A 26400-nucleotide genomic window follows, 5' to 3' on the forward strand; every position below is an offset into this window, starting at 1 on the left:
CGCTCCTTATCTTCTTCACCTTGAGCTCAAACTCATTTTGAGCTCTCCTTAGGAAGCGCTTGAGGGTCCCTTGGGTTTCAGATTTATCCTGCAAAAAGAATACCCAAGTGAAGCGGGAAAAATCATCAACTATAACAAGACCATACTTACTTCCTCCTATACTTAGATAGGCGACGGGTCCGAAGAGGTCCATATGAAGCATCTCCAAAGCTCTTGATGTGGTCATCAAATTTTTGGTGTGATGAGAGCTTCCCACCTGTTTGCCTGCTTGACAAGCTGCACAAGGTCTATCTTTTTCGAAATGCACATTAGTTAGACCTATCACGTGTTCTCCCTTTAGAAGCTTGTGAAGGTTCTTCATCCCCACATGTGCTAAGCGGCGATGCCACATCCAGCCCATGCTAGTCTTAGCAATTAGGCATGCATCTAGACCGGCCTCCTCTTTTGCAAAGTCAACTAAATAAAGTTTGTCGTCTAGTACACCCTTAAAAGCTAATGAACCATCACTTCTTCTAAAGACAGACACATCTACATTTGTGAATAAACAATTATATCCCATATTGCAAAGTTGACTCACAGACAACAAGTTATATCCAAGCGACTCAACTAAAAACACATTAGAAATAGAGTGCTCGGATGAAATAGCAATCTTTCCTAACCCTTTTACCTTGCCTTGGTTCCCATCACCGAATATTATTGAATCTTGGGGATCCTTGTTCTTGACATAGGAAGAGAACATCCTCTTTTCCCCCGTTATGTGGTTTGTGCATCCGCTGTAACACCCCAGGTGTTTATATTTTGCTCGACAACGAGTACGGATTTAAGCACGTAATCAGTGGATAAAACAGATGCTTAATTTTAATCATCTTCGCTTATCGCGATTTTAATATCGCATCTGTTCCGTTTGTCGCGAGTTCGACATCGTTTTTATTTATTCGGGCTCTTCCAAAATTTTCGTGATATTCGGAACATCGTTGTTCCGAAAATCGGTGCGTTCGTTGATTATTTAAAATTCGTCGCTCGCGCGAATACGAATTCGGAAGCCCGACTCACTCGGACGATTTTATACCGAATAGATTGAGAAGAACTCGACGGTTAAAATGTTCGAGGCAAAATAATCTGTGTCGCGCGTTGTCTGAGAAAAATCGTGCGCGAGATTATAATCCAATTTATTCTTCAGCATACTGTTTCGAAGACAAAATCGCGAATACGTTCGCAGATATTGTTTCAGCTAATTTCGGTCGAATCACGCCGAACAAATTATCAGTGCCGAAATCAGTTTATTTCGGTCTGTCCTTTCTTGCCCGGATCCAAAACTTCGGATATAAATAACGGGTGAAAATTCATCTGGCTCCAAAGTATTCATCAAAATAAATTCTATCCAAATATTGTTGTCGATCTTATTTTTGTACGACCCCTTTTATACATCTTTTAGACCTTAATGTCGTACCCAAAATATTTGCATTTCGCTTTTGTAGAAGAAAAATGGGAAATTTCTTCTCCCAAATATCTCCCACGCTGTTTTCTTTTCCCTATCCTTATCTCCCACACGTCATTTGCTCCAGCTCGATAACTACGCGTCATGCTCCCTCCTCTCCATTATCCTCAAGCGGACAGCCAGCCATTCGCTTGAGATTTTTCTCTGCGTCGTTGAAATATCTCACACACGTTCATCCTCCAGCCCAGCCGTTCTCCTTTATCTCCAGCAGTTCCTATCCGGTGAATTCCCAGCCGCTTGTGCCATCTCCAGCACGCAGCCTTGGACATCGCTTCGTCTCAGCTGCTCGCCGGCGCTCCTCTGCAGGCCACGCCCAGCTTCTCTCCTCTGGTCCCTGCTCTCAGCTCGGCCCTGCCTTTCTCTCTCCCTCTCGGCTTCTCTTCTCCACGAGCTCGCCCTGGCCCATGTTCCGGGCGAACTTGTCTCTAGCGTCGGCCGTCGTCGCTTAGTTTCAGCTCGGATCCGGTGTTCGGCACCCAGCTTCTCTGCTCGCCGGCGTTCCTTCCTTTCTGCGCACCACGTGTTCCATCTCCTTTCTGCTCCAGCTCGCCATGGTTGGCCGCGGGCCGCTCCATGTTTTTCTGGCAGCCGTGCGCGCGAAACTGCGCTGGTCGACGTCCTTCTCTGCGCGTTCGTCGTCCTCGGGTCCCAGCCCGACCCATTCGTGCACTTGCTCTTCGTCCATCAGGTTTCGTGCGTGCTCGCGTTTACCGTCGAGTCGTCGAACCCGTCATCCTTTGTTCGACCTCCACCTCACCAGCTCGCTCCAAACACGATTTCGTCATCGTTTCATGCGTCATCAAAAAATCCCAAAAATCGAGTGAAGACGAAGCTAGCAGCGCGATATTCCCCAAGCGCTCGACAAATTGCCTAAATCGGAAAATCGTTACCGATCTCGCGGATTCGTGTCAGCTGTGAAAATGGTAAGCTGATAAATTATTCAGAATAGTTCGATCGATGAATAAATTAATGTGCTAGTGCGATGCTCATTAAGGTGCTCGATAAATTGCGTAAGTCACGAAACCCTCGTCGACTTCGCAGTTCTTGCGATTATCGAGCCAGGTTCAGTTACAGCGAGTTATTTCGCTATTCCGGCCAATTAGCGGAATTAGTGTACCGAGTAGAATTTTGGTAGGTATGTGTGATGATAAAATATTTTAATCACTTATAAATATGTAGTATAATTTATAAGACAAGGGATTAGTTCATAATTTAATTAATTAACTGATAAGTTGTGATTAGGCTAATTGTATTTCTTGTGTATAGTTTGTTGTTCGTGATGTTTGCATTAGGTTCGAGAAGCGTAATTATTGCGTGTAGTCGTATAATAATAACTAGTGTTTCCGTACAAAATTGTACAACGCCTCGCCACTAAGTGTTTAATGCGCTATCGTATAGCACTATTTAGATTTGTGCTATTCCTGTCTATATGCATTCATGTGCATAATGCATTTCATTCAGGTGCGATAATTAATCACGTGATGCGGAAGACGACCCCAAGTCGAACCCAAGCGCGGGTTATTCCGCATGGTGATACTGATGGACGAATCTGAAGATGGATAATTGAACGAGTACCAAGACCAAGGCTGCTCGTCAAGCGGACGTCGTCTAACAAACACTAACGTAGTGTTTATCCCAGGCAAGCCCCGGTGCATGCAACCCCTTCCTTGTATTTTTAAATAATTTTTACACACTTTAAGTCTAGTGAAATGTGCATTAAGTTTATAGGAGTTGCTTGGAACCCTTTGATGCATTGCCTTCCTTGATATCCATACCTTTATAGATACTTCTGGTGAAGTATCAAAATCTGATTTACAAAAATGCTTAGCCCTGCTCAGATCTTGTGGATAGAGGTTGTCTTTTGCATTAAGGCCTAGCTCAGGGGTTATCCTGAGGAAAGATGGCTTCTACCTGCAAGAATATTTTCATTGAGAGCGTGGTGGGATCTTACTGCAAAGTTCCCTTTGATGCTCTTTTCATCCTAGGAACATAAACAATCCTAAGGATGGAAGTACTTAAATCGGGACTTGGGCTACGAACAGGTGATGTTCTACCCAGGTTAGTTAAGGATTGGATGCGTATGTAGGCCTGTTGATCAAGGACTATCTTAACTAGCCACATGCCCTGGATATGGGACAGGGTAAGCTTGAACCCGGCTATTCCATACATGAAAAGACAATCGCGCACTGGGAGTGGAGAGATGGCGAGAGTGGCACGTACCCTCCTGGCAAAGGATCGCCTAAAAGGGGTGGTGTGCTCTCGGGTGGCGTGGACCTGTTCATGTAGTGGAGGATCCGTGGGAACGATTGACATATGCAAGGGTTAAGTGCTACATATGTCGTGTGGTTAGAGATCCTCAACTGAGTAAATCGATTCGGATCGCCGTTATATCCCCGGAGAGTGGAGACTTGATCGCTGCCCTGCAACCTAAGTCAGGATGTAAACATTATGAGTAAAAATGATGTTGTATTGATGAGATGGTGAAATTAGACTAGGTGCAACCAGAGTCTATTAATATTTAATCTGACGTTAAAATATTGAAAGTAAGGACTCACTTTAGTAAGCTATTTCTGCAAAAGTATCTAAGTTGATTCTTGCTAAGAGCCTCTCCTTGATTCCTAAATCCAGCATACCCTTGAGAGTCTTTTCTTTAGTCGGGTAAGTCTTGCTGAGTAATTCCATACTCAGGGTTTTATTCCCTGTTGTTTTTCAGGTTCTAACCTTGTGTTGCCGTGATGGTGTTAAGTGCCGGTGGGCTCGGCCTTCTTATAAGTCTAAGTAACTCTTCTATACTTCTTATTAAGGATGGTCACTTGAGCTAGCATATATTTTAAACTTATAAATAATTTATAACAGTTTAAAGTTATTTCTTTGAATCACCTTTGTAATCACTCCGATCATACAAAGTAAAATTTTTGTAACTTGTAAAATTTGGTAATAAGATTTCCGCTGCAAAGATGTTGATGTGTGTGATTTGTGTTTACTTAATCTCGCGGTTCTGGTTGTAAGTGGTTTATCCGATGTCCTTGGGGCAATCGGACGGATCCTGTTAAGTTATCTGGTGCACATGCATGGCCATCTGAGGTCTTTAGGACAAGGATAGGTGCATGTGGGCCCGATACCTTGGGAGGTTCTGCCACATCCGCTGTCGATAATCCAGCTTGAGCCCCCGGATGCATAAACCTGCAAGGCAAATTTAGGCTTGGGCCTTAGGTACCCAACTCATGTTGGGTCCTACAAGGTTAGTTACAATAGTCTTAGGGACCCAAATGCAAGTTTTGTCTCCCTTACATTTGGCCCCTAACTTCTTAGCAATTACCTTCTTACCCTTTCTACAAATAGCAAAGGAAGCATTGCAAGCATAATAAATTGTAGAAGGTTCATTCATTACTTTCCTAGGAACATGAACAACATTTTTTCTAGGCATAGCATTTTTCCTAGCAACATTTCTATCATGCATAATAGAAGAACTAGAAGCAACCATGGCATGAGAATCAAAAGCATCATAACTTCTAGAAGCATTCCTAGAATGTCTCCTATCATGATACATGAAAGCATGGTTCTTATGAGCACTACTAGCCATAGGGGCCTTCCCTTTCTCCTTGGCGGAGATGGAAACCTTATGGCTTGTTAAGTTCTTGACCTCTCTCTTGAAGCCAAGACCATCCTTAATTGAGGGGTGTCTACCAATCGTGTAGGCATCCCTTGCAAATTTTATTTTATCAATCTCACTCTTGCTAGTCTTAAGTTGGGCATTAAGACTAGCCAATTCATCATTCAATTTAGAAATTGAAACTAGGTGTTTACTACAAGCATCAACATCAAAATCTTTACACCTATTACAAATTGTAATATGCTCTACACAAGATGTTGATTTATTTGCTATTTCTAACTTAGCATTCAAATCATCATTTATGCTCTTTAAGCTAGAAATAGAGTCATGGCATGTAGACAATTCACTAGAAAGCATTTCATTCCTTTTAATTTCTAAAGCAAGGGATTTTTGTGCCTCTACAAACTTATCATGTTCTTCATATAAAAGATCCTCTTGCTTTTCTAATAACCTATTCTTATCATTCAAGGCATCAATTAATTCATTAATTTTATCAACCTTGGTTCTATCTAGGCCCTTGAATAAACATGAATAATCTATTTCATCATCATCACTAGACTCATCCTCACTTGAAGAAGCATAAGTAGTATTCCAAGCACATACCTTCTTCTCCTTCGCCATGAGGCATGTGTGACGCTCGTTGGGGAAGAGGACCGATTTGTTGAAGGCGGTGGCGGCGAGTCCTTCGTTGTCGGGGTCGGACGACGAACAATCCGAGTCCCACTCCTTGCCGAGGTGTGCCTCGCCCTTAGCCTTCTTGTAAGCTTTCTTCTTTTCCCTCTTGTTCCCTTGTTCCTGGTCACTATCATTGTCGGGACAGTTAGCGATAAAATGACCAACCTTACCACATTTGAAGCATGAGCGCTTCCCCTTCGTCTTGTTCTTGTTAGGCTGCCCCTTGCGTCCCTTTAGCGCCGTCTTGAAGCGCTTGATGATGAGGGCCATCTCTTCATCATTGAGCCCGGCCGCCTCAACTTGCGCCACCTTGCTAGGTAGCGCCTCCTTGCTCCTCGTTGCCTTGAGAGGAATGGGTTGAGGCTCATGGATTGGACCGTTCAACGCATCGTCCACGTATCTCGCCTCCTTGATCATCATTCTCCCACTCACAAACTTCCCAAGTACTTCTTCGGGTGACATCTTGGTGTACCTAGGATTTTCACGAATATTGTTCACAAGATGTGGATCAAGGACAGTAAAAGACCTTAGCATTAGGCGAACGACGTCGTGGTCCGTCCATCGCGTGCTTCCGTAGCTCCTTATTTTGTTGATGAGGGTCTTGAGCCAGTTGTATGTTTGGGTTGGCTCCTCTCCCCTTATCATTGCAAATCTCCCAAGCTCGCCCTCCACCAACTCCATCTTGGTGAGCATGGTGACGTCGTTCCCCTCATGTGAGATCCTGAGGGTGTCCCAGATCTGCTTGGCATTGTCCAAGCCGCTCACCTTATTGTACTCTTCCCTGCACAAAGATGCTAAAAGGACAGTAGTAGCTTGTGCATTTTTATGGATTTGTTCATTTATAAACATAGGACTATCAGTACTATCAAATTTCATTCCACTCTCAACAATCTCCCATATGCTTGGATGGAGAGAGAATAAGTGACTACGCATTTTGTGACTCCAAAATCCGTAGTCCTCCCCATCAAAGTGTGGAGGTTTGCCAAGAGGGATGGAAAGCAAATGTGCATTTGAACTATGCAGAATACGAGAATAATCGAAAGAGAAGTTTGAATTAACCGTCTTCCTTTTCTCGTAGTCGTTGTCGTCGTCCTTTTGGGAAGAAGAGGACTCGTCGCTGTCGTCATAGTAGACGATTTCCTTGATGCGCCTTGTCTTCTTCTTCTTCCCATCTTTACGTTTGTGGCCCGAGCCCGAGTCGGTAGGCTTGTCATCCTTCGGCTCGTTGACGAAGGACTCCTTCTCCTTATCGTTGATCACAATCCCCTTGCCCTTAGGATCCATCTCTTCGGGCTGTTAGTCCCTTTCTTGAAGAGAACGACTCTGATACCAATTGAGAGCACCTAGAGGGGGGGTGAATAGGTGATCCTGGGAAACTTGAAAACTTAATGCCACAAAAACTTGGTTAAGCGTTAGCACAATAATGCCAAGTGGCTAGAGAGGAGTCTTAGCAAAACACAATAACCACAAAGAGATCAACACAGAGATGGCACAGTGGTTTATCCCGTGGTTCGGCCAAGTCCAACGCTTGCCTACTCCACGTTGTGGCGTCCCAACGGACGAGGGTTGCAATCAACCCCTCTCAAGCGGTCCAAGGACCCACTTGAATACCACGGTGTTTTGCTTTGTATACTATACCCCGCTTGCGAGGAATCTCCACAACTTGGAGTCTCTCGCCCTTACACTTTGATGTTCACAAAGAAGCACGGAGTAAGGGAGGGATGAGCAATGCACACAAGACACAAAATCAGAGTGACAACACGCACACAAGTCGCAACAAGAGCTCACAACACAACCCGACGAGTTCACAACTCAAATAGAGCTCTAGATGCTATCACAAAGAATCAAATGCGCGGAATCGAAGTCTTGGTGCTTTGGAATGCTTAGAGAATGCTTGGTGTCCTCCTCCATGCGTCTAGGGGTCCCTTTTATAGCCCCAAGGCAGCTAGGAGTCGTTGAGAGCATTCCAGGAAGGCAATCCTTGCCTTCAGTCGCCTGGCGCACCGGACAGTCTGGTGCACCACTGGACACTGTCCGGTGCGGATCTCTTTCCTTATTTGGCGAAGCCGACCATTGCAGATTCAGAGCCGTTGGCGCACCGGACACTGTCCGGTGCACACCGGACAGTCTGGTGCCCCCTTGTGACCGTTGGCTCGGCCACGCGTCACGCGTGGAATCCTCGGCCGACCGTTGGCCTGGCTGACCGTTGGCTCACCGGACAGTCCGGTGCACCACCGGACAGTCCGGTGATTTATAGCCGTACGCCGTTAATCATCTCCCGAGAGCGACGAGTTCGCCTGTGAATGGCTCACCGGACAGTCCGGTACACCACCGGACAGTCCGGTGATTTATAGCCGTACACCGCCGTCGAAGTCCCGAGAGCAGCAAGTTCGCCAGAGCCAGCCTGGCGCACCAGACACTGTCCGGTGCACCACCGGACACTGTCCGGTGCACCCAGACTGAGCAGACTTTGGCTGAACAAAGCCATCTCTTTTCCAATTCGATTTCTCCTGTTTCCAGCACTTAGACACAATACATTAGTTCTCAAAACATTGTACTAAGTCTAGAAACATACCTTTAGACTTGATTTGCACTTTGTCCATCACTTGGCATAGATTTTCACTTAAGCACTTGTGTTGGCACTCAATCACCAAAATACTTAGAAATGGCCCAAGGGCACATTTCCCTTTCAATCACATCAATTGCTTTTGTATTATGGCTATCACTTTGTATTATAGGGAACAAGGCCCATGACATTTCAGTGGAAAACTCTATAGTGGAGGCAGTGGGGAGCATCCAAGAGGAGCCACTGCTGGAGCATCATATGTGCATGCAGAAGGATCAGGGCTATATACGAAGTTACTCGACCGAAAGCTTGGCTCTTGTGTGGGGCTCCAACAAGAATTAGTGAGAATTTTGCACTCTTCTTAATACCTCGGTAAGAATACTAAAGTCACCGATGAAAGTTTGTATCTCTATCACACTTTAAGCTCATGTATTTACATAGTGCTACCTTGGTTATATGTTATACCTTTTGAGCTTAGGTATAAGGTAGTGAATAGGTTTAGAACTTAATTAGGTTGCAAAAGTTTTTTGTGGTAGAGGTGTCTATTCCGCTTCCTCGGCGGTCACCAATGCTGCTCAATCATTTCTGAAAATTTGTATCTCTTTCCTGTCAATCCTACTATGCTGCTCATTGCCCAACATCCAAGTCGTATGTTTCCATCTGATGTTGCCCCCCTTTAGCACCTCTTAGACTCCACTTTGATGTTTGATGATGGTTAGGCTCCATCCCTATAGAAGACAATGATTCAACATATATCGCTTTAGCTGTTGCTCCAGCCATGTGTGTTGCTCATGTAGGGCACCACGAACACGCTCGAGTGAGCATGACTATAGCCATGACTCTTGGGTCTAATGGTTGTGGGCTTAGGGCCCTAGCGACATGACATATCGTTCCCTCGCGAGCCATGGTTTGCTATCGAATCATCCCTTCTAAGAGGCTAGGGTCGCACCCCGCCTTCCATGTTGTCATGTCATTATACTCTTATAGAATTCATAGTTAATACTTGTTTCAACCAAACAACTTCTATCTTTCCCACAACCGTCAACTCACAACATCTTCCTCAACTTGCAACTAGAATCTAATTTTTAGAAATTTACAACTCAACCAAGCAAAACCTTTTGTATGGATGATTGACTCTAGTGCAAGCAGAAGACTGTTGATTATATATCCAAGAGGTAATAATAATCTATGAGAACACTAATGGACCTTTAGGGTAAAAGTATCTACATATACAAAGAGACTAACATGCTAGAAGTGATACACACATCTTAACTGGTGTCGACTCTCTCCCTGTTGTTGTGGGTTCTCAAACTACCATCGTTCTTTCACTCGCTATGTGTGTGGTGCTAGCACACCGGCCTCGCGGTGATTTTATCCCTATTGTTAGAATATAAGTAAATAGTCCATTCATCTCTATTAATTTAAGCTTTTGGATTGAACTAATTAACTATAAAGAGCCAGAGGTCTCGAGCTTGAATCCTGGTTAACATAATTAAATAAAATAATTGGTGTTTGCTCCAATTCCACATCTGAGCCTTGAGAGAAGCTCAACATGATGGGCTGTTGGAACATAGGTGAATTATTCACCTATCTCTATCAATTTAATCTTTTGGGTTGAACTGGTTAGTACATGCAACTCAATACCGGTACATATAGATACTTTGGAGACGTTGTTGTTGGATTTATGAAGTTTTGATCGGTAATGAACGTGAAGACCACGGATAAACATGTTACTACTCCTGATACGCTAGGACGTGTGACTACTTCCACTGCATTCGCACTCTTTTTTCTACTATGTTACGCATACAATGTTAACAATCTTTAATCTTATCTTCTAATTGTATATAAAATGTAGTCTATATATGCTAACATATAGTGCACATATTTTCTTACATGAACGCCACCTGGTTCACGATGAGGAACAGCGCGACCGGGGCCTTGCATGCCATTGGTGCACAGCAGTGTGTGCCCTCTTGGCCACATCCAGAAAAGCAGAGTGAGCTTCGAGAGGAGCTCTTGATGACTCGATTGCTAAGTGCTTGTGGTGGTTGGAGACGGCGTTAGTAGGGTGTGGTATTTGTAAGTGGCCGAAACGAAGCGCGAAGATGATGTGATCAACTTGTTAGCACATGCATATGAGGTTGAGATGAGGATTCAGGACGCCGATGATCTGCTGGATGGGTTAGAACTAGCGAACAAGATTGCTGTAGTGGCGGACGCAGGTTAAGGTTTGCGGTTTACCCTACTCTATTCGCGATCTTTGCCATAAGCCAAACTAAGGCCCTGTTTGGGAACAAAGTTTTTGAAAACTACAGTTTTTGAAATACTATATTATACTTTAGTTATGACAATACCGTAGTTTATAATACCGCAGTTTTGAAAACTGAGGTCCAGAGCTAAGTTTAGAATGCCTTAAAACAACTATAGTATTTGCAATACTTCAGTTTTGAAAACAGAGATTTTACCCAGCTTGTCAAACACCATTATGTATATAATACTGCAGTATTTGAGAATACTGCAGTATTCTTCCAAAACTGCAGAAAAACTTTGTTCCCAAACACCCCCTAATCTTGGTCCATAAGAAGGTCCTGGTGACGATCGATAATGTCCAAACTTATCTGTGACTCTTACAAAAAAAAAATATGAGGTGAGAAAAAGAAAAGGCTCGATTAGCTGGGCAGGGCAAACTACTGCATGCGTATGAGTCCATAGTTCATGTGGGTTGGGCTCGACCATTATAACTATTTATGCCCATACAAAAGCCCACTTCTGTAATCTTATTGGAAACTTCTTGATGGGCTAAAACTACGGTGGGCCGTGGAATCTGCACTGCTACTTGATGCAATCGTCGTTCGTCGTCCCTCATTATTCGTCAGGCGAGTCTGGGTGTTGTTCTTGTTCATCAGAGTTTTATTTGCTTTTAATAGATTATAGTTAGATGCCCGTGCGTTGCAACGGTATACAAAATATTCAACAAATTGTTAGTGCACAAAAAATAACACCACATATTTCAGTTGCACCAAAAAATGATACATTCCCCGCTTGCAAGGTTAGGGCCGCATTTTCTTCCTACTTTGCACCTCAGCGAACAACAAAAACCAAAGAACCATACAGTCCATAGACGCACTTGCACACTTGAAGAAATAGTTAACCATGGCATGGAACTCATCAGTTATCCTCTTGTCAAACCTTTAGGAAATGCAAGCATGTTAGTCTAGGAAGAAATGTAGCTTACGCCAGGTAAACCTGCTGATTTTTTGGGAAATAGTTAACCATGGCATGGAACTCATCCCCACGAACAGAGAGCATTCCCCAACATCTCCCACCAGCAACCACAACATCTTCTTCCCCATCTCTATGTCTCTCACGCTCAACAAGCCACGCTAAGAACTGGTGGCACCGACCACCAGTCGGCCCTCCCTCTCTGGCAAAAATCACGGCGAGCGGCGGCCCAATCCTACCTTCTTCATTGATCGACAGTTGAAAAGGGAGAGGGAGAAGTGTGCATATCACAGGAAGATTACCACACGACGACTGGAGACCAGTGGGCACGTGACCGAGGCGCAGCTGGAGCCTGGAGGAGAGCTGAAGAAGCCGTGTCCAAGAGGACCGAAGAAAATGACGCCTGTTGAGTAGAAAGGGACGACGACGTCGATGTTGCAGACGACGACGTTGCGGTTGGCAGGGCGACCGCCAGGAGCAGTAGGGACAGTGGTGTGGCGACCATAATATGGGGAAGATGACGGCGCAACGAAGTAGCCGAAGAGTTCCTTGGACATGAGCGGGTGCTGGTGGGAGCACGGTGGGCACGGTGGATATGAGCATCGTGGGCAAGATCCACAATTTTTCTATTGCAGTACCGTCGACTTCAAGGGTGTAGGAGTCGAATCGGAGACAGCGACGGCAGGAGCAGGCTCGTCATGACGGCGCTTGAAGAGCCCAACGTCGCGGTCAAGGCAGCAGAGGGCGAGGAGGCCATCCTCGCGGTGGCGGCGCGAGGGGCTGAAGTCGACACACTGCTTGTAGGCGCCGCGCCTCATCGGACTGCCTGCGTGGGACGTGCAGCATGCCGGAGATGCGAGGTGGAGCTACGACGGGTGGCGTGTGGCCGACGTCCAGCTTGACGAAGACGACGCGGTCGAGCTTTGGGCGCGCGGCGGCGCGAGGACGCGCATCACAGGGAGGTGGTGGCCCTGTAGGTCAAGGGCGAGGGCCTTGAAGATGAGCAGGGCGATGTTGCGAGGGTCGAGGGCGATAACGCGGTCGCGCCGGGATGGGCGGGTGTGGCGTTGCGACGCGAGAATCGCGCTGGGATGGGCGGGTGTGGCGGGTGACGCTTGACGCGGATGGGGGCGAGGGCGCGCTAGTTTAGGGACGGGCCGACGTGGTCGCGGGGGTGGGGGCATTGAGTGTGGACGCTGACACTACTGTCTTAATAGAATAGTATAGATGTATGTTTATGAACTGAGAGTATGTTTATAATTTTATACGAAGTTGTACTCTACCTCGTCATATAAATAGAGGTACACTGTAATATACAGGGACACTTTTCCTTCTAAAGGAAACCTGGTTGCTAGTCTCCAAAGTTGCGACTCTCTTACCTTAATCGAGAAAGAATAATAAAGGGAGCATAACATTTAAGATTTTCCTTGAACATTTGTATATTATGTCTCAAAGGTTATTAATTAAGGTATCATTCCTCCTTCAATCTATCTTAAATAGATTGAAGAAATAAAGGTCTGTCATCTTTAAATGTGTTTCCCTATTTTAGTCTCATTTAAGAATCAAAGCAGGTCACCAACACACGCTAACAAACACATACTCTATATCGTTATTCGCAGATACACATTTCACTCCGGTGGTCGACAAGTTACACAAATTTAGTCTCGGAAATGGCCGATCAGTGACAGTTTTCATCTTGTCAACACATATATTCCCTGCGTCACAGACCACAAGCCCAAGTCCCAACTCCCAAGGGAAAAAACTGCCCACAAGAATTCAACAAATCACTCTCTCCGATGAGATCCTCGTGTACAAGATCATCATATCTACTGCACGACACAATGCATTTTGTACCGGACACTTTATTCTATTCTAAATTTCTAGCTGAATTATCTCCATCACCATTGATGGTTTCAGGCGCTAAGAACCACACAGTTGAGCAGACTCTCACTCCCCAGGAACAGGCACACCGGTCAAGTGACCTGAACTTGGTTCCGCAGGAAGGGCCTTCAGTCCTTTGGTTGAAGAAGACTGATGTGGTGCCGCAGCCTCTGCATCCCGAGCCGAATGCCATGGAGCAGCCTGTGGCGAAACAAAAGCACTGGTATGTACAAAAGAATCCGTCATGTTACACTTGCTATCCATCCTACAGCGCGTACATCTTCGTCTTGTACTCGCTGTTAAGTATCTCCTTGTCCGAGTCGACTGATCGGGACCACGAGCCGCGGGACTGGCTCGCGGAGGCCCTCCTGATCTTCCTGGTGTTCTTCTCCTCCAACCTGTGCGCGACGATGCAGTAGCACATGGAGCCGAGGGTGGTGAGCATGATCGCGGCGCCGATGCCCATGGTGCACCAGGCCAGCCACCAGTCGTCGTGCCCCACCACCACGTAGGTCAGCGCGATGAAGGCCACCGAGATGAAGAGGCACACCAGCCACATGAGCTTGTTCATCACGAACACCATCCGCTTCTTCGCCCTCCGCTCCACCATGATCAGCGAGGTCTGCACCACGACCACCGCGAGCGAGATGAAGAGGGCCAGCGCGTGGACATCCAGCGGCGGTAGTGTGCAATCAGGGTCAGGGCAAGTGCGTGGGCGACACGCTCCATGCCATCTAGGGGAGCTCTCGCGGCGGGGGCATCGCACGATGTGGGGCGGACGAGGGCGGGGGCACGGGGTTCGAGAGTGGGATTTGGAGATCTCGACGGAGGGTGTCTAGGGTTCACGAGCGGGATTCGGAGGGCAGATAGGAGGGAAACCGAGGGAGGATGACGGAGCGGGGTGGGGTGGGGGGAGGGAGGATGACACCGCACGTTGGGGTGGGGCGCGGGAGGCGGCCATTGCAGAGGTGGGCGGTGGGATTTTGGTAGTCGAGCGGAGCGCGCGGGATGAGGACGGGCGGGGTGGGGGCGGGGGCAGGGTGTGGACGCTGACACTAGACTCTTAATAGAGTAGTATAGATTGTACAGGCCCGTACCTGAGTTTATTTTGGCCTGGTGCAAAACACAAAGTGGAGGCCTATATTTATATAATATTGCAATTAACCATATGTATTTAGATATCATAACTATCATGAGCATTCATGTTAAACAGTAAAAGCCTTTGTTTCTTCTTGCGCTTTTCATTACCAGATTCATGTATTCTATTTCTACTAGACATGATAAATAATACGAATTCCTGTTTCATGAATTACAAAATAGAAAAATGAAATTAATTAACAACCTATCGATGATAAATCATAGATGGAGATTGGAGAATTAACTAACATAAACTTTAGTTTTATAAGTAAATCATTTGCCTATCGATTGCAATTTGCAAGCAAAGGAAAAAACAATGGAGTGTTTCCTGATCACATACCTGCAGTCTCGATTGGCTTGTTGCGTCGACCTTGCAACGTCCAGGTGCGGCAAAGGTCAAAGCGTCGGCAACGGCGAGATCACGGCCCCATAGTAGCTCGGCATCGATGGCGTGATGACTGGCGATGGAGCGTTTGTGGTGGCGGCGCACTCCCAGATCGGCGTCGTTTCAGCTAGCGAGATTGGCGGAACTACGGAAGGAAGAAACAAAGCCTAGAATTCCAATCGTAATGCACAAATTTGGAGGCCAAGTATATCCTGGACCAGCATATATGGACCACGTGTATATGGAGATTTCATAATTGGAGACCTACTGATATTGGTGGCCTGGTTCCGTCGGCCCAGTTGCACTGGGCCATATACGGGCCTGTTATTGTATAATAATAATAATTTATTTTTATGATGGAAACATTCTTGAGAAGAAAACAAAGGATGTGAGTTTCTTCACTCGGTTTTACTTAGAAGATTCGTATAATTAGATTGCTGCAAAACGAAAGAATAAAACTGTACATTGAAAGTGATCATTCATGTTTCATTGCATTTAGATTCTGGGAAACAAGAAAACAAGAATGGCCTCAAACCAAGAGAAAAGAGAAAAAAAATGATGCATCGTGCCTGGAAATATTCACAGTGGATCCGGCGCTAGAGTTGCAGTTACTTCGCATCTGCAACCGTGCCCTGACACAGTGACACCCCCTTCATCACATGGCAGCAAGCGAAAGCGATCAAATGGGATGAAGATATAGTATATCAAACCCAACGCGCGCACCCGTGCAGTTAACCCTAGGAGCGCGCGCGCACCCATGCATGCACTTCAGCGAGGCGTCGCAAGTCGCAACTCCTCAAAACCTCTCCTCACTCACGGGGTGGGGGGTGCGGGACTGCGGGTGTTCAAAAGCCAAGGAAACCGCCGCGCTAGCTACTATACTGCACGGGCACTCGACGTTGCGTTGCGTTGCGACACCGCTCCGTTCGTGGCACTTGCGCGAAACTGCAACGTCGAAAACGCGTCCACAAATCGGCGGGCTGCGCCCATGGACATGCCGCCGGCGGCGCAGGGACGGAGGGCGATCGCCGTGGTGGACCGGAAGCTTGACGAGCTCTGCGCCTGCCTCGACGACGCGATGTCGTCCAGGCAGCGGAGCCCGTACGCGGAGGAGCGGCTCCGCGCGGAGATCAAGTCGAGGGCCGACTTCCTTCGGTCGCTCATGGCCGCCGAGGTGGACTGCCACGGCGGGACGCGCCCGGAGCACCTGGCTGAGGCCGAGGCGCGCTTCGCCGTCCTAGAGGCCACGTTCGATCGGTGGGCGCGGCGCGCAGTCGCTGCACCTGAACCAGTCGTCGAGGAGAAGGAGGAGGAGGCCGACTCCTTGGGGTCCTCCCGGTCCACGTGCTCCTGCACCGAGTCGTGCCAGGAGGCGACGGAGGGGGACGCCATGCGCGACGCCGTGGAAACACGCGGCAAGGAGGGGACGTCGGATGGCATCGCCGAGGACAACGACGCCGAATGCGAGACGGTGGTAATCCGCAGGGAGGAGGCGGCGGCGGTTCCTGTTGCCAAGAAGCGGGATGAGGCTATGGGAACACGCGAGGAGGTGGCGCTGGACGCCATTGCCAAGAAGAAGGGCGATACCGATCGCGATGCCGCGGCGGAGACGGGGAGGAGGACCGTAGACCAGCGGCGCTGGTGGAGGCGGAGTGCTGCCTGGTGCGGTGCAGCCGGCGTCGTCGCGTTGGTCGCGGTCGGGTTGGCGGTGGAGTTGGTCGCGGTGGCTGACCACGATGTGAATGCTTACGTTGTTCCGACGTAGAAAAGACACCAAAAAGTACTAGATCAGGCAAGTTTTAAACTTTTATCTTGGTAGTATAACTCTTCGCTGTTCGTGCAGACGTCTTCTTGTACTCTTGCTTTGCTGCAAAACTTGATTCGACTTGCATTCCTGTTTGACTTGTCGCTGTTGAGCACAATCTTCGGTTCTGAAGTTTACTTTCAGTAAACCAGTTCTGGACGATATGAAATTTGAGCGTATGCCCCTTTTATTTTTTGGTTTCGACACATGACGAAATGAAAAAACCTTGTGCGTTTATACAGCTCTGAACTGCAGGTTCCTGATGCAACCTTTGTATTTCTAGATACAACAATTGTGTGCTGTTGGGAGTGAAGCTTTACTGAAATAAAAAAAAACCGAATGGAGAGCCTATTTTGGTGGAGACTACTATGGTGACAGTTGTAACACACATCTGCCTAAACATTGATGTCATTCATCAAGTGTCCTATGAAAACAGATGACATGAAGACTAACACTGCAAACACCAGGACCAGGGAGAATCCTTGTTGATCAGTTGGTCCTGTTTTTTCGAACAGTTCCTGAAACAACAATGAGTTCAGATGTTCATCTATGGCTAACTAATGGTAATGGATTAGTCACATGCATGCCGGAGCTAGCCATTGAGAACTGGCTTAGCCACCGCTTGTAATGTCTATTGAGGGAGAGCCAGATCCTAGCTTTCATATCCCTTTATATGTTGTTCTACATCTTCCTTTTATAACACAAGAGATGAGAGAGTTACATCTTTGCATGGACAATGAACCCTATCTAACAGAGGTCCAACTACTCCTATCTTGTCATAGTTGATGCACCGTATACAGAGTAAGCCAGTGTGCAATAGTGGTGAGTATCAGAGTATGACATCACACATTTTCAGATATGGGTGCCCACACCATTGAGTACGATGTAGTTAGACTGTCCGCAACCGTTCTCTCTAAATTTTCCCCCCTAAATGTTACTATGCAGCCACGTCAGCAAGATTCTCTCCCCTATATTTACCCGTCCTGCAACCGTCCCCCCTATAAATTCCCCTATATATCCCTCTACACATTAAATATACATTTCCACATAACTAACTTTATTTTCTATTTTCTTTCCTCTTCTTTCAAACGCTTGGCCGGCTACGCATTAAGTTTAGAAAATTTTTTTCAAGTTGATCTCCACTATTTCGTTGTAAAAAATTATTAAAAATCATTTCACTTTGTTTTGAACTATACACGCTGGGAACATTGACTATGTCCACTCATCCAAACATTTGAACAAAATACATACATCGAAGTGACAAATTCGTGTATATATTTGTATGGACAAAAATGGAAGTGCTTGATATTTTAAGTGTGTTCTCCTCGTGGACCAGGGCTCCTCTTACCGTGATCGTTGATCCGAACAAGTCATCGAACTCGTCAGCGAAGCTGCGGAAGAAGGCCTCGTAGGCCTGGAGCGGCGACTTGCCGACGAGCACGGCGAGCTCGTCGATGGCAAAGGAGAGGCAACCCACACGGCGGTGGCCGGAGCGGTCGGTGAAGAGGACGTCGGGGTCGGCGGCCGCCGCGTCGGCCACCCATCCGGGGAGCGCGTCGCCGTCGGTGCGGAGCGAGACGCGGAGGTCGAGCCCCGCGTCGCGGACCATGGCAGCGACGCCGCGGTACCCGACCCACTCAAACCATCCCCCGGGCCCGGGCTGCGCGACGGCCCAGGACACCGGCAGCTCCATGCCGTCGACGCCGAGCAGCTTGAGCGCGCTCGCCGAGACGGCCCTGGGGCGGCCCACGCCGCGGCCGTCAGAGACCACCGTGTCCGCGGGGAGGCCCACGAACAGCCTCACCTCGACGTCCTCTCCCTCGCCCTCCGCCGCCCGCTCGCCGCCGGCGGCCTCCTCGGAGACGAGCGCCCGCACGGGGCCCAGATGCCTGCTGCTGCTAGCCCGGACAGCCCCGCTGACCGCACGCCGCGCCGCTCCGAGCCGGACGGCGCCTGCTCGCTGCTGGCCCTGGTCGTTGCAACTGCCGCGAAGCAGCGTGGGGGAGAACAGTGCTCCTCCAGATCTGGCGTGAGAGAGAAGACGAGCGCCACCTAGGGGGCGCCCTAGAGGACGGCGTTGCGGGTTGAAGAGTTGTTCTGTAGCCCCTACGCGAGCTACAAGATTAGGGGAGGGGAGGCCAAGAGTGAACCGTTGCAACCAGTCTTAGTAGCTATTGAAAGCTCATGTACTTTATAGTGCTCGAATGAGGCATGCCTACAATAACATCGTTTGATCGTTACATCGTCTCTCGCAATAAATATGAAAGGCAGGTGCCATTATCTCTATTGCCTGGCACCATGCATCGCCGACCTGGTCAAGGACACAGGTGCCGTGACCGTGCTATCTGGAGTCATTACGGACATTTTAGGGAGTGTTTGTGTTTGAGGCTTCTATCTAAACTCCACGGCCCTAAAATTTGGCTAGCATGGAGATTAGCTTCTTGGATGTAGGACCTCAAGAATATAAGGCTGGTGTTGAACCAAGCCTTTTATAGATTTATCTTTTGTCGTTGTTGATAAACTAGGGAAGGACGTTGTATCGAAGTTATGCTTTTCCTCGACGCCAGTGGTATTGGACAAAAAATAGATATGGCCAAATAAATTAAAGCTAACAAACTGGAAATCAAAACACAAAACCAAAAACTTAAAGTAGCGAAAAACAAAAAATAAAATGATAAGGCTATCTCTTACATGTGGTTTGAACCCAAGATCTCTTAGGAATGCACCTCTGTTTATAAAGAATAACAATATACCTATAAAAATATTTTTGACAAGGTATACCCTATAAGACTATCTCTAATAGCATTATTCATTTTATCTCATATTTTAAACTTAACTCTATAAATAATATAGTCTACCGTGCTGCTCTATCTCCGACGGACCATTGGAATTGGTTTTGAGATGGGCCTGTGATCTGTGCTTGTTGCACTCTTCGAAAAAAGAGAGGGGCATGTGAGTAGAGATGGCAACGGGTACAAACCCGTCGGGTTTTGCTATCCCAAACCCGTACCCGTGAAAAATATTTACACCCATTAAAAAACCCGTACCCATGACGGGTTTGAAATTTTGCCCAAACCCGTACCCATCGGGTTTGCGGGTACCCACGGGTTACCCACAGGTTTTTATCTCCAATATGCTTATTCTTTTTATAATCAATAAGTATCGTAATGATTAATGAGATCATGGTCCAAAATTTATGTAATGAACAACGAGTTCATGATTTGGTATAAATAATATTAGTAGAGAGAATTAAATACAAATAATAAGTTGTATAATCAAATTACCTTGCACTAAGTTATACATCCACCACATATATAACGCTAGTAATAACTATAATAGCAAGCATGCAACACTATCACCAACTACTTATACATTCACTTTTTGATAAAAATTAGGGAGTAAATAGGTAGATAACAAGTTTGTTGTTCGTTTATAAAATAAAATGACAATATGCATTAGGTTTGTTCGGGTTTAAAAAACTCACGGGTTCACGGGTTTGGGTACTATAGGAACAAACCCATACCCATGAACCCGTCGGGTATACATTTATGCCCATTAACAAACCCATGGGTATGAAAATTGACCCAAACCCGTACCCTAATGGGGTAAAAACCCATCGGGTTTCGGGTTTCGGGTACCCATTGCCATCTCTACATGTGAGCGATCTCACCGATCATAAAGCCCATCTACAAAAAGAAACCCGCTTGAAATTTTATTGGTTTTGCCGAAATTTTCCAGTCCTAGTACACGGGCTACGGCAGGATCAGTTTTCTGACCGGTTTTTTAGATTTCGTTTAAAATTTAAAAGTTTCAAAAATTATAAAAACAGAAAATATGATAAACGAAATATTATTCTAAGTATTCTTATATACCTTATATTCATTTTTAAGTTTTTTAAAGTTAACTATTATTAGTTTTTTGTAAAACAACGAATTTCGCCAATAAATCACGGTTTACCGATGGGTTCTTGCTGACCTTACTTTTTAAATTTTTTAGAACATATACATTGAATTTTATCGAAAAAACCGAACCGCGCTCGGGATTTGGCGAAAACTGCCAGAGAGAACTAATATCCGGTGTTTCAAATTTGAAAATTCTAAACTGTTCTGCATTCAGCGAAAATCAGGAAAAATCGATCGGTTTTCGGTTCTAGAGGGGTAGCGGGAAAAGAGAAGAAAACGAAGTGATGAACTCTGTTGTGACCTGGCCCAGCCTCTCAGCCAACGCACGCTGCACGCACTCCGCCATGCCGGCCTGGTTGTCAATCGCGAACAAGCCCAACGCAGCCCCCTAATCATTAGTCCCAACGTGATTACTCAAATTCAACTGGTGGTCCACGTGACTCACAATTATCAGCTGAATGAATGCGCTAGCGCAACTAACGGTTTACGCCGCGTAATTTAACTGTCAGGTTCAGGGAGACTGGGAGAGAGGCAGGTGGTGAGAGCTGCTCACGTGTCACGCTCAGCTCGGCAGCTCAACCCAGTTAGGTCAGCTGAAACACCGTGTTCCTCGTCTCGCGTCTTCTTCTACTCCTCCCTCGTTCCCGTTGATGCGAGCGAAACAGATCAAAAAGGAGATTCGAGAGAGAGAAAAAAAACAGGAAACAAAAAAAATCCACCGCTCCCGAGGCACGGCGGCGTCGAGCGCGCGACACCTCCGGCGGCTCCACAGTGCCGGCGATCGAGCTCCGCCCGCCCGCGGATGCTCCGGGCTCGGCGCAGTAAGGCCCAGGAATCCACGCTCGTAGCCAGATCTCGGGGTGGTGCTCGGAAGTGGAGTTCGTTCGGTCCCTGCCTCCCTGGTGGGGATGGGGTGGTCCGCCGGGCTGTGGTGGCTTTTGGCGGCGGTGTGGGTGGTGGTGGCGGCGGCTGCGACGGCGGAGGGTGAGGTCGCGGTCGGGGCGGCGCCGAGGCGGCACGCGTACGCGTCGATGATGTACATGGGCACGCCACGGGACTACGAGTTCTACGTGGCCACGCGCGTCATGATGCTGTCCCTGCGCCGGCTCAGCCCCAACGCCGACCGCGTCGTCATCGCGTCCCTCGACGTCCCGCCGCTCTGGGTTCAGGCACTGTAAGCTCCCAGCTCCTCCCGTCTTGCTATTTGGCTCTTTTCGGGCGCGCCACTTTAATTGGATCGCTGGGCGTTCGGTAACGGACGCCCATGCCGTTGTTTGATGCGAACTTTGCTGTGCTAGGATCAGTTTGGGATGCGTTTTGAAGTGCTCGGGGTTTGACTTGATGCTTGCTTAGTTCATTAAGGCCAATTTCGTGATTATCTTCACGTTCGGTTGGGTCAAGTTCACGCCCACGCCGAATTTGGTCCTTTGGGTTGTCTGTCTCCACCTATAGGTTGATGTTCCGGTGTATGATTATAAATTGTCTCCATACTTGTTCAGTTCAAGTTTCATTGTATTCGTCACATTTCCTTAAACATCAGGACCATCAGGTGTTTTAGGCTCTAGCCGTATTTGAAGTGATTCCTCTCTTTTCATGGATCAAACCGTGCTGCACTTCTCTCCGGTACTATCTGAACTTCTCTGACTAGCCGGTACTTGTTATTGTCCCGACTTGTGCTTTGGGTGAAAGTGGAAGATTAGTTTGTTCGTGCTCTGGCTGCATCTTTGGAAATGGCCTCAGAATTCAAAGGTCTTTGCGTGCGTAGGTCCCTTTCATGTTGACTTTTGTAGTAAGGCCATCAAGTTTGTTGAGGTGAGTACATATGAGATATTTTGTTGACAAGCTACGAGACATGAGCTGCGAATTTCGTGTCCTGTTCTGTGAGTTTCGTCGATTGCAACTGCCATATTGTATAAAATGATGTCTGCAATGGGCTACTGACTTGGCCTATCTAAGGTGTTTACTGAACAGTTGTAATATTTGACCTGCTGATTTCCACTGCCTCACGATCTAGTAAGTAGTTAGCTGTAGCTGATAGGGTATGTGACTATAGCAATATATCAGTTGGACTAGTATGTAAAAATATGTCGTATTGTCCAAACAGCCACATGTGGATGTCGACTGGAGTTTATTTGTCATTGTTTTTTTTTCTTGCTATATATTTGTCTGTGCTATGGCTTATGACTCTGTCACTGTTTTCAACAACTTGTAGCTTGAGTGGATGCTCGTTTTTTGGAATCTGACTATTTTTTTTCTGTATCCTAGTGGTCCAACGTTCCTCTTTGTTTGTTAGAATATTAAATCTTCAATTGTTTGCTGTATTAAGATTTTTTTTTAATTGTGAACTTTAAAGAATAGAAACTTAATTTAACTTTGCACATAATAAATGGATAAATTTTTGCTGCTCTTCTGTATTACAAAACATGAGCACAGGTTGAGGTTATTATACTCTTGGTGTGTGGGCATCAAGAAATAGCAGCACTATATTTTATTGTTGGCACTAAAAAAGTTCTGCTAATCATGAATCGACAATAGTGGTTGTATAGAGTGACACAAAAGGTTAGGTACAAGACATCAATATTTGTATCTGTGAAGTTGCAATACGAATGTCATCATGTCAATTTATCCTGTGACACTGTTTTTTGAAACCATGCATCGAGCACCCCCTTTTCTTTTACGGCATGATGCTTTTTTGCTGGGTATCACTACAATTTATACTCCTATTTTAAGCATTGAACACACACTTATAGCGGCGATATATATTTGGGATGAAATATTTTTTTTCTTTTCCTGCAAAACTGGACTTGTTTGCTGCAGTTACGTGCTTTTTTTCAGTTTTTGCCTCTGTTAGTAATATATGCATTGAAACTTTCTTTAGGAAAAATGACGGGGTAAAGGTGGTCTCTGTGAAGAATTTGAAAAATCCTTACGAGAAACAAGAAAATTTCAACAGACGATTCAAATTGACTTTAAACAAGCTGTATGCATGGAGCTTGGTTTCATATGAGCGAGTTGTTATGCTTGACTCTGACAACATTTTCCTCCAAAATACTGATGAGTTATTTCAGTGTGGTCAGTTCTGTGCTGTCTTCATCAATCCCTGTATCTTCCATACAGGTCTTTTTGTGCTTCAGGTAGAGCTACTTACTTTGCAGGCATTCTCTTGCAGATCCCAAATTATGTTATTTCTGCCTTCGAAATGGTTATAAACAAACATACATTGCATCTAGCGACATTCTTTGATGTCCATTACTTCAGCATAGTGGAAATATAATACTGCCTTTTTGATAATTGATTCTTTATTGTTCCTTGTTTAGTAATGGAAATTTTATTTTGTTCACTACTTCAGGAGTTCATTGCATTTTTTACCTGATATCTATTAGCCTTCCCTCAGGAGTTTGGTGTAATTTTCGTTGTTACATTTCAACTCAATGTCCTCAGCAACACATTTTTTTTTGTTTTTAACCTTTGTTTCCAGCCCTCAATGGATGTTTTTAAGAACATGCTACATGAGCTAGCGGTTGGACGTGAAAACCCAGATGGGGCAGACCAAGGCTTCCTAGCTAGTTATTTCCCGGACTTGCTTGATCAGCCAATGTTCCATCCACCAGCTAATGGTACAAAACTTTGGGGTACTTATCGCCTCCCCCTAGGCTACCAGATGGATGCATCTTACTATTGTGAGTGCTTGTAGCAGTATGGTTATTCCACATTCTCAAACATTCTATGGTCCAGACTAACAGACTAGACTTTCAGATCTGAAGCTTCGCTGGAGTATTCCATGTGGACCGAACAGTGTGATTACATTCCCAAGCGCTCCATGGTTTAAGCCATGGTACTGGTGGTCTTGGCCTGTTTTACCTTTGGGGCTCTCTTGGCATGAACAACGTCGTGAAAACCTAGGGTGAGTGGTCTATTTTATTTTCCTTTTGTGATGCTTATTTCTATTGCTTGCTCAAATTCTGACCTTAGTGACATCCTACAGAATCAGATAAGGATGTCCACGTTATTATATCCTGACGTGGTTGGTAACATGTCATGAAGAAAAGCACTCTATCTTCTTTAGAATAAAGATGCATTGGGGGGAGCATTATGCCATTATCATGCCTGTTTGTCTTTTAGGATAAAGTTGCACAAGGCAAAAAAGTTGTCATGCTTTTTAAAATCTTTGCTGATATAAAGTTCCACAAAGTAGGGGATTCTCATAACTAAGGGTATAATAACAACTAGATTATTTTGTGGGGAACATATCTGGTGCTCAAAGGGGTACGGTGTTCACGTGCACATTTTAAATCTAGAACGTCCATCCAACATCTAACAGAAGCACTAATTTTACAAAGAACCCCTTTCACCTTCCTCCCTTGGTGGAAGGGGTTCTTAATCAATTTAACTGCAGCCGCTGGATGTGAGATATATGTCTCAGATTTAAAATGTGCACTTGAGACCCATACCCCTTTGAGCACCAGATATGTTCCCTATTTTGTGTGTGTGTGGGGGGGGTGGTGGTGAGGGGGAGAGGTCATGCTGGTTAAGGATGCTAACTTTTAGTTTCTGAAATGCAGAACATTTGTTTTGTTATAATATGTTAATGTTATTCAAAGCAGGTATTCATCGGAGATACCACTAGTATTAATTCAGGCTGTACTGTACATTGGAGTCATAGCAGTGACCCGACTTGCGCGGCCTAGCTTGTCGAAGATGTGCTACAACAGAAGAATGGAGAAAAACACTATGTTCTTGCTCTCCCTTCTCAGAATAGTGGCAGCTTGGTCCATACTTGCTGCCTACACCATACCCTTCTTCATCATCCCAAGGACCGTGCATCCGCTGCTTGGCTGGCCCCTCTACTTGCTCGGTTCTTTCTCACTTTCCTCCATTGTGATCAACATTTTCTTCCTCCACCCGATCACCGTCCTCACAACATGGTTTGGATTCATCGGCGCACTCGTGGTGATGGCCTTCCCTTGGTATCTAAATGGCGTCGTCAGGGCCTTGGCAGTGTTTGCGTATGCGTTCTGCTGCGCGCCCTTGATCTGGGCTTCTCTGGTCAAGACAATGAGCTCCTTGCAGGTCCTGATCGAGAGGGATGCATTCAGGCTCGGAGAACCTAACCAGAATGCCGAGTTCACAAAGCTATACTGAGGTGGGCACGGCAGATACGTATGGTTGGCCACTTCTGTTGCTCGGTTTGGACAGCTATCTCCATTCACGTTGGCAAATTCTGATGGGCAATTTCAATTGTACAAGTAAATCTGCAGCCTGGGAGCAAGAGGAGTTGTATCTTGTGGAACCCATCAGGAAAACCTCAAGAACCCATGGTTGTTGTTGTCTTGCACATGTAGGTGACAATGACATACAGGGGAAATTGGTGCGGGAACTGAAGAGGAACGGTCTGGGGCCAGTTCTTAGCTATTTTGATTTATTGTTCCTCGGAAAGGCCAAGCCATTTTTGGCTTTGTTTTGTACTGTAAATGATATGATCGGTTTCGTCACCAATGAAGAAGGGTTGGAAGTTCAGACGGCATGATGTTAGAAACAGTACTTCGTTTTTACCGTGGTATAATTGTGTGGCTTCTCCTGTACGTTTTATACCCCTTTCGTTTTATAACTGCTGTTCCTGAACGTTGGGGTTGTCGTTGCATGTGTGGACCTTACATTTAAACGAAAAGAGAAACGGACAGACTCACGATCACGGGGAGGCGAGGCGGGTAGTACAA

The 26400-nt window shown here is 46.3% G+C and overlaps 3 protein-coding genes across 3 annotated transcripts; 2 read left to right on the plus strand and 1 right to left on the minus strand.

Moving 5' to 3' along the window:
• Positions 1 to 13176: 13176 nt before the first annotated feature.
• LOC103648461 (ankyrin repeat-containing protein At5g02620) lies at positions 13177 to 14472 on the minus strand. Its single transcript, XM_035965206.1, has one exon. It carries the CDS (start codon positions 14063 to 14065, stop codon positions 13721 to 13723), a length of 345 nt encoding a protein of 114 aa, XP_035821099.1. The 5' UTR covers positions 14066 to 14472; the 3' UTR covers positions 13177 to 13720.
• Positions 14473 to 15764: 1292 nt separating this feature from the next.
• Positions 15765 to 16863, plus strand: LOC103647167 (uncharacterized). Its single transcript, NM_001371089.1, has one exon. It carries the CDS (start codon positions 15966 to 15968, stop codon positions 16740 to 16742), a length of 777 nt encoding a protein of 258 aa, NP_001358018.1. The 5' UTR covers positions 15765 to 15965; the 3' UTR covers positions 16743 to 16863.
• A 4500-nt stretch (positions 16864 to 21363) lies between these two features.
• LOC100272268 (uncharacterized) lies at positions 21364 to 26199 on the plus strand. Its single transcript, NM_001359592.1, has 5 exons — positions 21364 to 21857; positions 23562 to 23817; positions 24162 to 24363; positions 24440 to 24587; positions 25288 to 26199. Exons 1-5 carry the CDS (start codon positions 21592 to 21594, stop codon positions 25823 to 25825), a joined length of 1410 nt encoding a protein of 469 aa, NP_001346521.1. The 5' UTR covers positions 21364 to 21591; the 3' UTR covers positions 25826 to 26199.
• The last annotated feature ends 201 nt before the right edge of the window (positions 26200 to 26400 follow it).

Source organism: Zea mays, chromosome 2 (assembly GCF_902167145.1).
Source record: "Zea mays cultivar B73 chromosome 2, Zm-B73-REFERENCE-NAM-5.0, whole genome shotgun sequence".
NCBI lineage: Eukaryota > Viridiplantae > Streptophyta > Magnoliopsida > Poales > Poaceae > Zea > Zea mays.